At 35.2% G+C, this 17,889-nt stretch overlaps 1 protein-coding gene across 1 annotated transcript in view; it reads left to right on the top strand.

Moving 5' to 3' along the window:
* The window catches only part of MYOF (myoferlin), a 72,723-nt gene that overhangs the window by 28,779 nt on the left and 26,055 nt on the right, over positions 1-17,889 (top strand). The window contains exons 12-26 of the mRNA XM_010285879.1: positions 1-117; positions 1,396-1,499; positions 2,464-2,532; positions 2,649-2,692; positions 3,125-3,207; positions 5,425-5,463; positions 7,788-7,912; positions 8,394-8,510; positions 8,869-9,046; positions 9,309-9,433; positions 9,944-10,050; positions 12,291-12,483; positions 13,538-13,693; positions 14,721-14,852; positions 16,238-16,401. Of these exons, the coding sequence (XP_010284181.1) occupies positions 1-117; positions 1,396-1,499; positions 2,464-2,532; positions 2,649-2,692; positions 3,125-3,207; positions 5,425-5,463; positions 7,788-7,912; positions 8,394-8,510; positions 8,869-9,046; positions 9,309-9,433; positions 9,944-10,050; positions 12,291-12,483; positions 13,538-13,693; positions 14,721-14,852; positions 16,238-16,401 (1,753 nt within the window). The remainder of the gene's footprint in view (positions 118-1,395; positions 1,500-2,463; positions 2,533-2,648; positions 2,693-3,124; positions 3,208-5,424; positions 5,464-7,787; positions 7,913-8,393; positions 8,511-8,868; positions 9,047-9,308; positions 9,434-9,943; positions 10,051-12,290; positions 12,484-13,537; positions 13,694-14,720; positions 14,853-16,237; positions 16,402-17,889) is intronic.

The following is a 17,889-nucleotide window of genomic DNA, read 5'->3' as shown; positions in this document are numbered from 1 at the left end:
GGGAAAGAGATAATGAAGGTGATGATGTGGAGAGCAATCTATTATTACCTGCTGGAATTGCACTTCGATGGGTCACTTTCGTTCTCAAAATCTACAGAGCTGAGGACATTCCACAAAGTACGTAGCTTCTTACTACTTGTCCATCGGTGTATTTGATTACCACTAGAAATATTGGTGGTAGCTGTTAAGAAACATTCCTTGAACATAAAACATCTGGAGTGTTTTACAGTGTTACTTGGGCCAATAATTCTGTGATGGCTTAAGTAGCCCATTTCAAGTCCTTTGGTAATGCACAGTAAGTCTACCTGATTCTTGTAATGGATAATTTAATGTTTACCTATTAGATTAGTAATGTTCATCTGTTGCTGAGTGGGCCACACAGCTTCTGGTAGTGGAAAACGGTCATCTTCATTAGCTCTTCTCCAATCGCAGAAGTTACATGCAAGTAACTAACATTCAAGTACAGCTGATCTGAAGATAAGCTGGATGTTCTATGCATGTCTAGCTCAAGTATACAAGTACATGTGTCAACTTCCTGCTGGATCCCAATCCCTGCCCACTTTCAAGAGGTTATCAGACTGCTGGTTCCCTGTAGCCCTCTTTTCCAAGGCCATTTAGATCCTAATAATAAGTAGTACTGCTGATGGCCCCCTGCACCTTCCTCTTCCCAGCCATCCATTAATTCTTCATAGGTGCTCATAGCTGCAGCAATTTTGCAATGGGAGGGAAAGGCCACAGGACTGCTGAAATCAGTCTGCTGCTGCTGCTGTGATGCCAAGGCAGCCTGTATTGCCATCAGCCTGCTCCTGAATGGCCACAGGCAATAAGTAACTAGGAACTGGCAGTATCCCAGAAAGCTGCATGCAGTTTGTGGGCTATACGTTGAGCACCATAAGCTTAAACAGCCTTGGAGGGCACGGGAGCTTGTAAGCAGTTTGACTTTAATTTGTTTAGTGAGATTTTACTTGTGTCAACTCTGTATTGCCAAGACAAAGGCTATTTCTTTCAGTATCTGTTTTCTGATAGACTATAGGTGGCTTTTTAACTCTTCTTAGCATAATTCCTCACCTATGTCTGTGACACAAATGACAATGTCTACAGGTACACGCATAATGTTTTTCAAATACAACTATGCCTCTAAACCCAGGAGCACATCAGCACTCCTTATGATGTTGCAAAAATTTATGTTCTTGAAATTGCTCCTAAGCCTATATTCTCCATTTTTACCAGCAACACTGTTGAGAATTTCATTTATCAAATTAGACTTTACCCTACCTATATCTGTAAGCTGGTTGATTTTGCTGGGATACTGTGGGCAATTTATTATTTAGGCTGAATAAATAAAGTAAAAATAAAAAAGCATAAACCGTAATTTCTTCTTTGACACCTCTCCAGTGGATGATGCTTTTGCACAGACTGTCAAGGAAATATTTGGAGGAGAAGCAGACAAAAAAAACCTGGTAGATCCATTTGTAGAAGTTTCTTTTGCTGGGAAAAAGGTAATTTATTAAATATCTGAATCTTTGCATTCTAATCATAGTCCTGAGAACAAAGTTCATATGCCAATATAAATTTTTAAGTTTATTGAAATTATGGAAATAAGAAAGCATTAGCCCTAAAGTTCACTTCGTAAAATGAGAACAAACTACAAGGTACAGTAGAATGGGTGTAAAGCTGATGACTAATAAAAGGAATGTATGACTAAATGCTAGGAACTGATGCATGCCAGATCACTTGCCTACTGGTCGTTCCTGATTGCTTTTTATAACTGATGGTACAGTTCTTTCTGGACAGGTTAACAGCATTTGTACATTTTGTTACTAATGTGTAATACGAAATTTGAGCTGAAGCACAATTGCACAACCTATATTCATTGCTAGCCAATTTTTTTCTTTTTTTTTCTTTTTTTTTCTTTTTTTTTTATTAAAAGAAGAAAAATGTCAGTTCCTTATTATGTTATATAGTCAGGTTGCCATCCCCAGTAATGTACAAGATCTTCAGTAGACATAACTAGCAAATAATATAGGCTCTCCCATAGAATATATTCTTCATCTACTCTAAAATCTGCATAAAGCAAGCTGGAATCAAGTCATGCCTTTGACTCATTTCGCTGTTGTGATAAAAGAGACTAGTACTAGTGTGAAAGCAGATCAAATTGTAGCTAGTGGAAATAACAAGCTTTTTTTCCTGTATGGTTAACTCCAGCCTCAGGTTTAAACACTGTTTCAAAATTTTCTTTTCCCTCCTATAGTCATTACTGTTGCATATGCAGGTGAGTTTAGCAGAATTTACCAGTTGAAAGCTAGTGGCTCGTTGCAGTATAAACCACTCAGGATTCATCATTAACTGCTACCCTCATCTTACCAAACAGAATATGATTTATCCTGAATCATGGCTAGTATATGCTTTTTTTGGTCTGTTTTATCTTCCATGTGCTGTATAGTTGATTTCTTTTTTTTGCAGGTTTGCACAAATATAATTGAGAAAAATGCTAATCCAGAGTGGAATCAAATTATTTATCTTCAAATCAAGGTCAGGTTTTTTTCTTTTTTCTATAGAAAACAGCCATCCTTTTGGAACTCAAGGCATTAACATTACAGAGGTGAAATAAGTAATGGGCTATTTTAATTGATTTTTTTTTTTTTCAGTTTCCCTCAATGTGTGAGAAAATAAAACTTGCAGTTGTTGACTGGTGAGTTATGACTTTTAATCAAAGTACTAGACAAGATAAATTGTATTAAGTGAAGAAAAGTCTGGTTCTGTAGATGTCAGGTATTTTTTAAGTCTATGAGAGTATTTAAGCAAGTGTTTAAGTATCTTCCTTCATGGTTTCTTTACAAGAGACCTGATTAGTGTAACATGGGAGTATTATTAATTTTGTGCAGTGAGCACTGAGGCCTATCGCTATTTAGGTGATAGTGTAAAAGTCAGGTGACTTCTTCATGCTACAGCCCACAATGGTAACTAGCCATTACCATCAGTGTTAGTAATATCACCTGCAATACTTTAATATAAAATATGTGTACACCATCTTGGAGTGCATTTAGTCACTGGTAGCTTAATTCTGCGTAGGATCACCAGCATTATATTTAAATAAAATCTTTCTTTTTTTTTCTTTTTGTAGGGATCGTCTTACAAAAAATGATGTAGTAGGAACAACATATTTAAGTCTCTCAAAAATAGCTTCTTCTGGAGGAGAAGTTGAAGGTAATTGATTGAGCAGTATGTAACTTGCTGTCTTCTGTTATGAGGAACAGCAAAGATCTAAGTGTTCTAAGAAAGTGTATTTTCCTGTAGTTCCTCAATTCTGTGGCAACAAGATTATCTGCTTCTGGAGTTTTCCAGACAATGCTCCTAGAAAACATACTGTGGGACTTTTCAAAGTAAAGTATTAAAATGTTAATGTTTAAACCACATAATCATGGAAATAGCAGTCAATAATTCAAAAGTCAGTGTGTGAGTATATATATGTGTGTGTGTATAAATATATGTAACGTTAATGAATTAATGACATTTTTAAGTACTTTCCCAAATTCAAAAAACTATGTGATAGCACAATCTATCATGAGTAAGATATGCAAATTTACTAAGATGCTTGATAAGACATTTAATTTAAAAACAATCTGGAGTCACTGTTTCAGAATCAGTACTTCATTGGGCAGTAGTAGACAAGACTTCTTCTGCCACCTTATAAGTATGTTTGTTCTTTCTCTGGGAAGAGAATCTAAAAGCTGGGGAATGTTCCTGAGTAGTTAGCCTACAGGAACTATCTAGAACCACCTGCTCATTTTCTGCATACTACTAGGCTGCTTTCAGATACTGGGGAAACTTGGATCAGTCTCTGCTCTGATCGGTAGCTTACTAGAAATGGGTACTGCATCTATTGCAGGAGTGCTCCAAATAATTCTTAGTAACCCTTATTTTAGTAGCTTCAACGAATGAGGATTTTAATTGCAATGCTGTGCATTCACTTGCATGCTTCAATCAGTATAGGTGACTGGATATGTAGTTTCATAAAAACTAAAAACCAAAACTGATTAACTGCAAGAAAACAAATTTAGTTAGGCAGGATATGAAGTTCCTAACATGTTGTCCCCATTGGACAATACCTTTGTAATAAAACTCTTCTTTACAATATTATAAGAAACATTTTTTTGTGCCAAGATTTTTGGAAAGATTAAAAAAAATCCTATTATGTTTGTGTTCTAATATAATACTGTGATTATTGATTATCTCTTTGTGATCTATATCTGTAATCTCCTTTTCATAGCAAGATCTTTCATACAATTGAGCCAGCTCCATGACAAGGATTCTGTGTTAATTTGACCAAAAAAAGTTTTAACTTTTTAGTGAACATTGTATGGCATCTTAGTTGTCCATACAAAATTGTAAAGTTCATAGCTAAAAAGGCTTAACATTTATTTAGCTGACTGTCTACACCAGGTTGAATGACACTGGCTCAAAAGTATTTCCACCATTGCCACAATAAGAATCTAAATTACTATTTTTCTGTTTTGTTTAGGAGATCTATGTGATATGTACTTGTCTGAGACAGACCACCTTGTATTCAAGTTGGTACTTATGTCAGGAGTTTAAAAACAAAATCAGTGGCTCAAATCCTTATCAGATGGAACTATATATTCAGTTGCATAACTTCAAGTTCTCTTAGAAGTACTGCTGTTGAAATAAGACTTCGTGCAAACATTCTTTTCATATATCCCACACACAACTGAGGCAAAAGAAAGGGTTACAGAAAAAGGTAACGGGAAGTCAAGGACAGAAGTGCTGGGCTGTTGGGGAAAATTCAGCTCTGGAGAGATCACATGTACTGCCCACATAAGTGTGTAACGAACTGCTGCTGAGTCACGGCTCATTTATACTTCAAACCCAGGCACTTAGTAACTGAGAAAATCTTACTTGGATTCTCACTCTGCTGAGGTACTGACACTGGAATAGCCATTTCCATGTAAATTCACAAATTATCTTCCCTTGAGGTCAATGCCATGCCTGAAGCCTGTTCTGGCTTCTAAAGGATTGGGAAACTGAACTAGTCTATGGTCTTCAGTACATGAAGATATCCTAATGGGCCCTGAAATGTAGTGGTTTTCTTAAATATTCTTAAGATTTTAAAATAACTGTTAAAATAAAGTTTTATTTTGTGGGGAGGAGAACTATGCAAAGCTGAAACAAAAGCATCAAAACAATCTATTTTGTAAGCAACATGCTTTATTTTTTTTCTTTGTAATTTGTATAGGAAGAATAATACCTTCATATTTTAATCAGGAGGCAAAATTCTACCCCACATGAACTTCATTTTTTCTCAGGCCTTCAAATTCACTTTAAAAGCAGATTGCTTTGTCATGTATTTGTTTTTAAAATGCTATTGTCACTTGTCATGTAACATCTTCTCTTTTCATAATATAGAATTTTCATCTTCGGGAACAGGGGCTTCATCGTATGAAGGTTTATATCTTCGTCTGTTACTGATTATGCTTTCCATTGCCCAAACTGAGAATTATTGCCTAAGAAAACCCATCATCTTAAAAAATACTTTTTAATAATTACTTGTCTAAAAGATTTCACCATTATGATGAAAGTGTGTATAAAACAGTTTTGGCACTGGAACTGGTTTAAAAGTGTTTCTGTGTGGCTGGTGCTTCAAGCTGTGTTTTAGAGTTGAGTGTGCAGTTGCTTCAATTATAAAGTGCTTAGTCTAACAATGGCTTGCAATTTTTAACTTAGCTATAAGATCGCAACTGTATTTGCAGCTGCAGAGCCCTGCGGAAGTAAATAACTGCCTACAGTAACTAGTGGCTGTTTTGCTTATGCTTAGCTAGCTATATAAATAAAGTCTGAAAAATGAAATTTGATTCTGTTAAAACCTGGAGAGACCGCTTTTTACATAACTCTTTAGACTGACATCCAGGTTTGAAAGACTTTGTGGTAAATATTTATATAGTGAGAAATAAATACAATTGGAGTGCAGTTGAAAGGTAACAAACGTTAATTCTCACAAATACTTAATTTGCTATCTTTATTCTTTTTATTCTAGGTTTGAGGGGGGGTGTTAGTTTTTTTTTGTTTTGTTTTTAAATTTATATTCTGTTTAATTTATTAGCGTCAGTAAGTAGTGAATGTATAAATTCAACACAGATCTGTACCTTAAATCTAGTCATATTGAGATCTGATGTGAACCATTCATAGTTAGAATATTTTAAAAAATTGGATGGTATTCTAACAAGCGTCTGAGTTCTTTTGCATTCAAATTTTGATTCAGATGTAAGGATGTGAAAGTATCGGAACACAAAATAGAGAACTGCAAATCTTTATATTTTGCAGATTTTATCTGACTTTACATCAAGACATCACATTCATTTTTATTATCCATTTGTGTCACTCACTAGTCACAGTAGCAAAGACATACAAGGTGTAATCGTTGATTTTCACTTTCTGATCTCAGCCATCCTTTACTGTAATAAATGCATCCTTCTTTGTACTGCAGATCGCTCTAAGCGGTATCTGTTGCAAGTTTTAGAACACAATTCACGTGTTTTTTTATACCAGGATCATTTGTTCAAAGACAAAAGCTAGGATACAAAAAGGAAAAGAATATAGGATATTTCCTGTTCACTCAAAACTATGCAGTGTGTTTCTGCATGTGTTTTCCTCACCTTGTTCTAATTCTCTGCACTACTTATCATATTTGTCAATACAATAGCCTTGGTATACGTTTGTTACTGAAAGAATAATTAACTCCCTTAGGTATAGATTTTAATTGGCTCTAAAAAGAGTTTTTTAGAATCTCATTCATCTAGTAAATGAATAGCAAGGCATGAATGCAAACCCAAAAGATAACAATAGTAGTACAACTAAGGCTTCCCTATACATATTTTTCTGCTAAAAAACAGAACACTGTTCAAAAATACGAAGTTATGACAGTAGAAGTTAGCAATGGAAATACCTTTTCAAGTTCTTAGGTATTTTAAATATCTGAAAATAAACAATAGCTTTGGTGTGCAGTTTCCTAGCTTAGCTATTAAAACTGACAAAAATATCTAAATCCTTATTTTATTTTTTTTTATTTAGATTAAGACATTGGGAAATTTTAATTTGTGAGTCATGTATACAAATTAGAGTTTATTGTCATCGACTTAACTGAGTTTGCAGACTTTCAGTCTTGTATGAATTTTAGCTTACTGAAAAGGGAGTTTGTGAGAAAAAATGCACTGTAGCAGTCACGATTAGAGTTTGCAGTAGTAGTCTGTGTTTTACCCTGAAGTACAACCACAGAAAAATTATACTAAAAGTTAGAACAGTGGGCTTAACTATGCTAAATGGTAGGGGGCTGTTCTGCTACAGTGTGCATCTTTTTTTGTAACTGTGGCCTATGCATCAAATGATTACAAATGTTATTTTACTCAGTTTCATTTATTTCTAGAAAATATGTTTTCTGTTAAGATAAGAGTGTATTACTCTCTCACATAAATGAAAAACTGATATTTAGAGTGAGGCAGAAGTTCTGTTTGTTCTGTGGGGTTTCTACTGCATGAAGTAGTATCTAGTAAGTATTGTAAAATGAAGGAGGAGGTTAGGAGCAAGTACAGTCACTGGTGTAATTACTTCAAATTCATACAGGATGCCCAGAGAATAAAGTGTTCTTACATTACTAATAACTAATAACTAACTAATATCTAACATTTGTTCTACTGGGTTTGATAGTAATATTAATTGTTTTTCTGTCTCTGAATAATAATAAGCAAAGATATAATGGTAATGTTTTCTGTTAGTAAACACTGGAGAAACTGAAATTGGCTTTTTACCAACATTTGGGCCTTGTTACCTAAACTTTTACGGAAGTCCAAGAGAATACACTGGATTCCCAGACCCATATGACGAATTAAACTTTGGAAAGGTCAGTTTCTTTATTCATTGTTTTTAATAAAAATATTAACTCCAATTGTTTTTAATCAATGAATGAATGAATTTTAACAGGGCTTTTTTGTTTCACATTACACCCCCTTTGGTGTTTCTTTTTCAGTAATATTTTTTATTTATGATTAATAAGGAAGCATGATCGTATTTCCCATTCTTACCTGTTTTCATTTTAAAGCTATTTTTGAAGGAGCAGCAGTGTTTTTGATGATTTTTCACTACCTGCATCTCTGCATGCATTTGTATTCCTTACTTCCCTGCTTTTGTAAATATATATTTTTCACTTCTAGCATTAATTAGAGCCAAGTGCTTTATTTCATTTGTTCAAATATGTACATCCATGCCTCTGCAGAAGTTTTGAGAACACTTCAGTGAAGCCAGAATCATGTACAGCTAAAGAAAGAGTATGCTGCTTTAGGAGAAATATGTAACATTGGATTCAATGTATGATTATGTTACAGGGAGAAGGAGTTGCTTATAGAGGGAGAATTCTGGTTGAACTATCTACAGTACTTGAAAGCAAAGCTGTTAATAAAAAGTTAGAGATGATTCCTAATGATGACTTACTGGTTGTTGAGGTAAATCCTTGTTTTATTGTCAGAGTTGGTAATGGAGATGTGCCTTGGCTGATTATTTTTGCAGAATGATCTTAACAAAATTGAAACAACTGAGTTGAATCTCAGAATTGACTGAGGTGTTTATTGATGGTGTGGCTACAAAAGTGTCATACCCTTGTAGTATGAAATGTTAATTTGAAACTTTTTTATAATCTAAAATACAGTAATTTATTATACACACATATCCTTTTGGTTGCTTCTCAGAAACTAGTAAAAATATTACAATTATTATTTCCATTAAGAAATTGCTCTTGTTTCCTATAATTGTGGATCCTGTTTTAAAAATACTGAAATATAACTAAAAAGGTTCTTCTTGTAGAAGTACCAGCGCAGACGAAAGTTCTGCTTGGCTGCTGTGTTTCATTCTGCTACAATGCTGCAAGACACTGGTGAGCCTATCCAGTTTGAAGTTAGCATTGGCAACTATGGCAACAAGTTTGATACCACCTGTAAACCTTTGGCATCAACAACTCAGTACAGTCGTGCTGTTTTTGATGGTAAGTTATGGGAAAGAATAATGAACATGTTAGTTAACAGATAATTCATTGAAAAAAATCCATTGGATTTTGAAACAGTTTGAAGTAAAAGTTTACCATCAACAGATGCTACAGTGGCTGAAAAATACAAATCCTTTGATAAGTTTGGACTAGCTTGTACATTCTTCATGAATTGTAGTACATAAATAGAGCGACTTGTGCAGTGTACAGTAGGTATTCCTGCCATGAATTCTAACTCTAACATACAAATCTTTCACACCAGGTAATTACTATTACTACTTGCCATGGGCAAACACAAAGCCAGTTGTAACGCTGACTTCCTTTTGGGAGGACATAAGTCATAGATTAGACGCTGTGAATGTAATCCTAAACATGGCTGAAAGACTGGTAAGACACTTAAGATCTTTCTTTTGCTGATATGCTTTTCCTTTTTACTTTTTTCATTTAGAGGTGTAATCAAAAAGTGACATTTTGAGCAAATTATAGAACAGTTTACTGACACTTTTCCCTCCTTTTTTCCTGTTCAGAATTAAACATAGCTCAGTGTAACAAATGGCACTGCTAATTATAGGTCTGTATTCTGGCCCAACACACTCCTGCTTGAATCTGCAGGGAATTCCCACAGGAAGGCTCTTCTGTGTTGGTTAGGGGCATGTTAAATCTGTAGAGCTGTTATTTGCTTTGGAAGTTAGGTGGAATATCATGTATTCTTAAATACAATGAGAAAGAACATAGGAATAGTCCTGTTTAACGTGAATCAAGTTTGAACATATGAGTCTTTTTTTTATTTGGGCTTTATACATACAAATAAATAAGGTTGAAGTCTTGAAACTCGTATTGACCATAAACCACAACGGAAGTTTGTAAGTGCAAATCCTTTTCTTTTAAATTCCTCAGCAATCCAACTTAGCCACCTTAAAATCAGGAATGCAGGCTAAAATTTCTGAAAACCGATTAGCTGAGATGTGGTTGAAGCTGATTGATGAACTTGCAGAAGATATAAGGTAAAAGTACCTTTTTTATCTCTTACGTTATCATTCTAGGCCTGCTCAGAATCTTTGCTATTGCCTTTACTAAGTCAGAAAACAAATTCTAAGGACTATAAAACTGATTACCCCTATGAACTGACCTGAGAACTGGAATTCCAAAAGTCTCTGAAAGTAGTAAAACAGCATGGATATTGCCAATGAAGTCATCCATCTGGTTTTGTAATTCTCCTTTATCTTAGTCACTGACAGTAATAAAACAGCATCTCTTGAAAAAAATCTAAGGCAGGACTGTTCTGAAAATGTGAAATTGTGGGTCCTGCTGCCTTTCTACCATCTTGCTTTCTTTAGAATTCTTCATGTACCTTTTACCCATGTTTCAATGTTACTTCTGAAACTGAAGAGGGAAGAAATTCTGTGATGTATTGGTAAGCCCTGAATAACAAATTTAAAAGCTATTTAGAGCTTAAGGGCCATAAAGATTATATTTTTGAATAAGCCTTTAGTCAACACGTCTGTACATATGGGAGTGTTCAGAGAAGGCAATAGGAGTCGGCATTTAGGGTTTTGCAGGAGAATAAATTCTAAATAGAGAGGAAGGAATTGTATGAGAAAGAGACATTAATGGGAGACACTGAGGTGGGGAGAGACACTTGAAAAACATTTAATAAATGGGTGATGAAACAGCACAGGAAAAGGAAAGGAAAAATGAGAGAATGGTTATTATCCATTAGAGGAAATAACAGAGAACCTGAAATGAGAGAACAAATTCATCAAGCTGTAGAGCCAATATAAAAGTGAACAGAGGAAAAAGCAAACAATGGAGATCAGTATATGCTAGCAAAGAATTATATGATAGAAAGCTTATGTCAAAATATGAACTGGTAACTTCATAGCATGCCTGCTGTGATCTGGAGGAAAGCAGAGAGAACGAACTGACTGACTTTAGGAAAGCAAAATGTGAAGGGCAAATTATTGTCACATGGACCCATCTAGTGAGCATAGGAACTTCAGGTTTTCTATCAGTTATGTAAACTCATCCTCCTGACCCACATCTGCATTGTTATTAATTCAGTTCATTGTTTTACAAAATATCTTATCACTCAACAATTACGGAGCAATAGCACCTAGATATAGCAACCAAATGAGCTTCCTGTTGTTTATAGGGTATAATGCTCTTTATGGTTTTTTTCAGCAAACTCATGAAACTTGTGTCAAAGACATAATTCCCTGTGTTAAATTCATAGAACAATTTTCCTTGCCATGCTAAAGTTTAAAAGAGTTAAGAGTTTGAGAGAGTTTTCAGTGCACTATTTAAACCTAAAATGAGGTGGATTTCTGGAAGTTCTGATCTATTACATTTGATTCATGAGTAAGTACTTGCACCCAGGGCAGGCAGCACTTGCATTCAGATTAGTAGAACTAACTACAGTGGAAGGCACAATAGTCAGTATCAAGGTTTTGCAGAATCCAAGCCCTTAGAAGTGCATGGCTTGTTATTAAAAATAAGTCAAAGACTCAGTCTTTTCAAACTCAGCAGTGTCTTTGGAATTTTTTTTTTTAAAGTATATTAAAGGCCTCTTAATGAACTCTGTTAAAATGATATAGTCATTGGTCTTTGAAAAGCTGCCTTTTCCTCAAACCTCCACCAACTCAAAAAAGCTCAGTTTTCCTGGGCTCTACTGTGATGCTATAGGATTTCTTCATTCTATTGAATAGTTACTCTGCCCTCTGGTGACTCAGAAGTTCTGTGTTCTGGATTTCTTTTAGAGTTCAATGTTTTCATGCCAGAGGGTTAGGTAAGTCTAGTCATAGGCACAAGCTGTATTTGTATATTGAGTTTCTGAGAATTTACAGTTTCCAGTGAAGGAAAGGAACCTAATCTTGGTCTGAAGGCACTGATTTCATCTTTTAAGATGCACATTCCAAGACAATAATTTTCTAATTTGAATATATAGGGAAATGGATTTTGCTTGGTTTGGTTACCAGCAATTACATTAAAACATACACCTCGAGCTATTCTATGTTGGTGTGTGTTATGCAAGCACAGCATTTCCCTTCCTTACTGTAAACACCTTGTCAGGTGGAAATCTCTGCAGAAATAGATGCTATGGCACCGTTCTGATGGTTTTCAATCACAGGAAATAATAGTACTCAATCTGTTGCCACTGTATGCAACATGTGTGTGTCCACATGTAGTGTGCGGCTAAATAAAATCCACTTAAGATTATTAACCATAATAAATATTTTTGTTTCAGTAAACCATTTCCCCTCATAGAAGGCAAATCTAATATTACAGTCCTTGACACTCAGATACAAAAACTGCGCCTCAAGTCTCTCACACAGATTGCAGAAGCAGCAGCAAGGATGAGAAATGAAGCTACTGATGTGAAAGTCACTCTGACAGAAATTGAGGATTGGTTGGATAAATTACTGCAACTGAGTGAAGAGGTTAGTACTACACAATACCAGTGATCCAGTGATTCACTTAGTTTAGAAATAGCTGTCTAACACAACCTGGTGTAATATTCACTGCTGATCAAGCAATATCCACTCTCCTTAGAATAGTAATTTTAGATGCTGTGAAGGTAAATGTGTTCCCCTCTGTAATTAGTATTTACTTATATACAGTGTTCTAGTGTGTTAGCAGTCTTCACTGAGAATGTGTGTCGGGAAATAACCACTCTGTGACTTGCAGAATAGACTATATTCTGTTTAAAGTGACAGTATTTTGTCCTTTCCTTCCTTCCAGAATTGGAATTCACATTGCCCATTCAGGGACTGCAGGATATATGTTGTACTTCCGCAGCTTGTTAGCCATAGTAATCAACTTCTAACAGAGTTAAATCTGTTTTGTTTCTACGCTTTCTAAATTTTCAGCAAATTCTTAAGTTTTCACCTCAGTTATCTTGCAATTGGTTTTTGAAACATTGTAGAAATGTTTGGGTTTTTTCTTCCTCACTTCTGCTGTGAAAAGTTACTCATTTAAAAAAAAAAGCAGTTAATCTGGCAAACTTGCAGCTAGCATGCAAAGGCATGCACAAAGGTGCAAAAAGATAGTAGGCCATTTCTGCCTTCTGCTAAAAGTCTTATGACAATTTACCCTTAACGTGGAAGCATTACAAGCACTTAAATATATAGCAGGTCAATCCAAAGCATTAGCATGTGGGTTCAGTCACTATAGTCGCCATAAAGGAATTGAGATACAAAACACCTCTAGAAAAAATTGCAAAAGCTATGGGAACTGTTTTTTTAATAAAACTCATTTGCTTTCCAACAATCTCAATAGTATTTTTAATGATTGTTTCAGAACTGTATATTGTGTGTACTTGTAAAGTAAAACAATTTCCTCTATTTATCGTAAATTCATGTTAATTATTGACTCTAAGTGATAAATCCTTTGACATAAATCCTAATTTATGTTTCTGCTATCTAAGCATTAGACTGGTTTAACATTCTATTAATTAGCATTCTTGACTTTCTTTTCCCCACACATAATCCACAGCCACAAAACAGTATGCCTGATGTGATCATATGGATGATCCGAGGGGAGAAAAGACTGGCTTATGCTCGTGTTCCTGCACACCAAGTGCTCTATTCCACAACGAGCCCCGAATCATCTGGTAAACACTGTGGAAAGACCCAAACAATCTTCTTAAAGGTACCTCTCCCCCATCCCCATCCCTTAAAAAATAATTAACTCCCTAAACTGTAGTGCCTTCTGACATGAGCACGAAACATACAAATGAACTATGAACAAGGAGATGTCAAAACTCAGGACAGATTCAAAGCCAACTGCCTATAGCTTCTTCAAAATATCACAGAAATTGTAATGCAAAGTTCATCATAAGCCAGTTAGAACCAGCATCAGCCCCTAACTCAGGCTTTTCTGAATGAGCTCAAAATTGTGATAGGACTTTTAAAGTGTTACTGGGGTTGGTGTTTTGGGGTTGGACATGAATGGAGACTGTTAGAGGGAATAATTAGTGTATGTCAGAGAAGTTTGAAAAAACTATTCAAAGTTTTGGATGGTTTTCTGCAAGTAACATAGAGCATGTCTACATCTAGAAGTTCCCTAGTATGTCTCTCTGCATTGAGTCTTACTCTTGAATAGGAATGCCTTTCTCCATTTAAGTTTATATTAATTGGAATCAACCAGGAAAAAAAGCAATCTGACTGTAGAACAATAGCATTTACGGAGTTTGTCAATGCACTAGTATTTATATTGATTAATGTTTCAATGCAGACAAGCCTATGTGTTCGTTTTTATGCAAGCCTCCTTGTCATGCATGTTATGATGCATTACTTCTACATTTAGGGAACCATTCTGACTAACCTCTACATTTCCAGAGTCTCCTGATGAGAAACACTAACATGAACATTGAAGTTTTAAGTTATTGTCATAATGAAAAACTCATTGCTGGATGAAACATGGGTTAGAATATACAGGAACAGGGATGATACTACTGATACTGTGTTTGGTTTTTACATGCCCTAGGCAGGTACCATTTAAAGAATGTTTCCTTCCTGAACTAATTTATTACTGGTTTTTGAGGAAATGCAGTACAGGAAGAGATTAATAAATCATGTATTTTTACTCATATCTCTGTGTTATTGTATATACTTTACTGAAAGCTACAATACCTGCATAACATAACAAAGAATAACTTTTTTTGTTCATGTGCCAGTACCCACAGGACAAGACGAAAGATGTCAAAATGCCTGTGGAATTGCGAGTTAACATTTGGCTTGGGCTCAGTGCAGTTGAAAAGAAGTTTAATAGCTTTGCAGAGGGAACGTTCAGTGTTTTTGCAGAAATGGTATGTCTGTCATTGCTTTCTTACTTTAAATTGGACGTCAGTGTTAGTAATTCAAGGAAATTGGATCTCTCTTGAAATTTTTTTTTCATGGTGGGCAGAAAGTGGGGTAGTATTTATTATACTGAAACAAGCAGACCCCTTTCAAGGCAGTTAATGACCAAGTCCATTGTGCCTACCAGATGAACTTCAGCAGACCAGATTCTGAACTGGTTAATCACATAAAAATCTGGTTACCTCCAGTGATTTCAAAGAAATTTATTTTAGATTTTTATCAGTGTAATTAAGATTGGGATCTAGACAATTATGTTTTGGCATGTGAATAATCCTGTGATTTTAATTGATTCTTCACATCTACAAATGATACTTGGATACAAGTGGTTTTGCTTAATAATGGTTCTTTTGTATAGGAAAACTGGTCAAAACCAGTAGATTTTGCTGACAAAAGGCTATAATATGATACCATTTCAATGTTAAGAGTTAACGAATTTGGAATAGAAATGCTTGAAATAGTCCCACAGCATATAATAGAGATTTTGAATTATAATGGTAAGCAGCAGGTGTCTTGTATGTGCCCCATCACCTAATGGTGCACATAAACCAATATCAGTATAGTAGGTAATGAAAACGAAGACATTTTTCCAGAGGCTTGTGTCACCATTGCACCTATGCTTAAATATTTAGTAGTGCTGTAGTAAGTCACTTAGAATAGTCAATGGATGTTCAAAGCCATTATTTAAGTATGAAGTTTAAAGAGCTACTGAATATCTCTTTTTTTGCTCTTCATACAGCAATCCAACAATTTTACAGGAATAAGAGCAGAAAACCAAAGACCATCATAAACTATGAACAATCCCATTAGCATAATGGGAAATATACAATATAAACTGGGCTGACAAATATACAATATAAACTAGCCTGATATCAGAATCATGGCTGTGGTAGCTTCCATCATAAGACTGTAATTCAGTTTTACATGTTATGAAAGAAGAGATTGTAAACAGGAGAGCTGAGATGGAAAAGAACGAGAGGATCATGCATTTAGGGAACAGAAGAAACTTGTTTGAATAATGTAATGGAATTTCATTTAACAAAGCTTTAATTTGGAGGAAGTTTGACTGTAGTTGTAGAGAGGCATTACATTGAGAAGATAGATAGTTTAGTTTAGCAGTAGAATCATTGTTTAGCAGGCAGCATAGAAGGCAATGAAGAAGAAAATAATGATGACATTGCAGAGTCATTTGGGAAGGGAGTACTCCATTTCAGAGAAAGGAAACGTATAGTAGAATGTTTCAGTTGTAACAGTTTACATAATATCTTTTTTTTTTCCCTCCTAAAATCTTTTTATTATTCCTAATGTACTGATATTTTTCTTTCTTCTCAAACAGTATGAAAATCAGGCTCTTCTTTTTGGAAAGTGGGGTACCTCAGGACTTGTTGGTCGCCACAAGTTTTCCGATGTCACAGGAAAAATCAAACTGAAGAGAGAGTACTTTCTACCCCCAAAGGGCTGGGAGTGGGAAGGAGAATGGACAGTTGATCCTGAAAGAAGGTCAGATGTTTTTTTAAATTTTATGCAGGCAGGAATTAAGGAGTTTAATCTCAGTGTGTAGAGTAAAAGGTCCTGTTTTCTTGTCTGAGAAAGTTCAGCTTAAAATCTCTTTCTAGGACAGCAAAAGCCAGCCAATAGTCAAAGCTAGTTAATAACACTATAATTAACATAACATTAACAAAGTAACCTTTTCTGAAAAGTCAGATAAAACTTACAACAGAAAGAATGCATCCATTTCCTAGGAACCATCTTACGGTTTAGAAGTCTGCGTGTGATGATGGGTGTTTTGCTCATACTCTCTCTGTCTCAGTGCCTGATCTTTAAAAAAGAGATTATAATAGTTTTCCTTTCCTAGAAAGCTACTGTGAGGATCACTTGTGTCTAAGTAAGGTTCTCAGATCCAGCTGTGATGGCTTCACACCCTTAGGTGGCTGGATCTTCCATAGATAGAAACTTAACCCTGACGTCCAGTATAAATCTGCAGTTCATGTTCTGTCAACACCATTACAGCATTTGCATGGTTGTTTGCGTACAGTGGATGGGTTTTTGTGTTTATTTCACCAAATCTTGAGAAGTTCCATTGCCCTCCTTAACTGTCACAGGTTGTTTCTCAAACTGATTCAAGGCAGGGATTGTTTACAGAGCCTAAAGTTGTGCTGCCATATGACAGTTCATCCCCTGGTGGACCAAATTCATGAGACATCAGTCATCCCCCAGCTCTGGCAGGTTCAGCCTTGCTCTGTCAGTGGTTTTCAACTCCTGAGTTGTGCCAGTCCAGCTATTTGTGTTGCCACACTTTAAAACAGACTGGGTAAATTATTTGTTTCATAAACAAAAGCCAGCATGAGAAAGATATTATTTTCTTTTTTCTTAAAAGAAAAGATTCAGCCCATTTTAAATTCCTGTGTTCTGATGATAAAAAAAAAGGACTGTTGCTATAGAAAAACCGTGCAAGAAAAATATGTGCTATTATTTTATCCATTTTTAAATCATACCAGTTTATAGGTATGAATGGATGGATTTATTTTCATATTCAATTAATAGTTTTTATTTCAATGAATAATCTGACATGAAGAAAAGCAATAACAGACATGGAGATATCTTCTCAGATAATGGGAAAAATCCTACTGTAAAAATACAGAAACATGTTTATGCCTTTCAGCTGCTTTTATTGTAAAAGAATCTGCCTGGCTTTATTTGACCAGCAGATGGCATTTTTAGAACATACTTTAGTGCCTTCTGAAATACAGTTAATCACAAGTGGAAATCAAGGCTATCTGGTCTGATTTAATGTTCTCATTTCTTTTATTTGCACATTAGAAAAATATTAGCCAACTGATGACTTGCCTTGTCAACAGCATAAAGGGGAACAAAATTAAGTACATGGCAAAATTTTAGTACATAGCAAGATATATCTAAATTAGGGGTGCATGTAACTGTCATGTGCAGTCTGGGTTTTCCTACACTTCAATACATGATGTTTTTTCT

The sequence above is a fragment of the Phaethon lepturus genome, unplaced genomic scaffold (assembly GCF_000687285.1).
Source record: "Phaethon lepturus isolate BGI_N335 unplaced genomic scaffold, ASM68728v1 scaffold9904, whole genome shotgun sequence".
Classification (NCBI taxonomy): domain Eukaryota; kingdom Metazoa; phylum Chordata; class Aves; order Phaethontiformes; family Phaethontidae; genus Phaethon; species Phaethon lepturus.
Note: the sequence above shows the minus strand (reverse complement) of the source record. Positions and strands in the feature narration are given on the sequence as shown.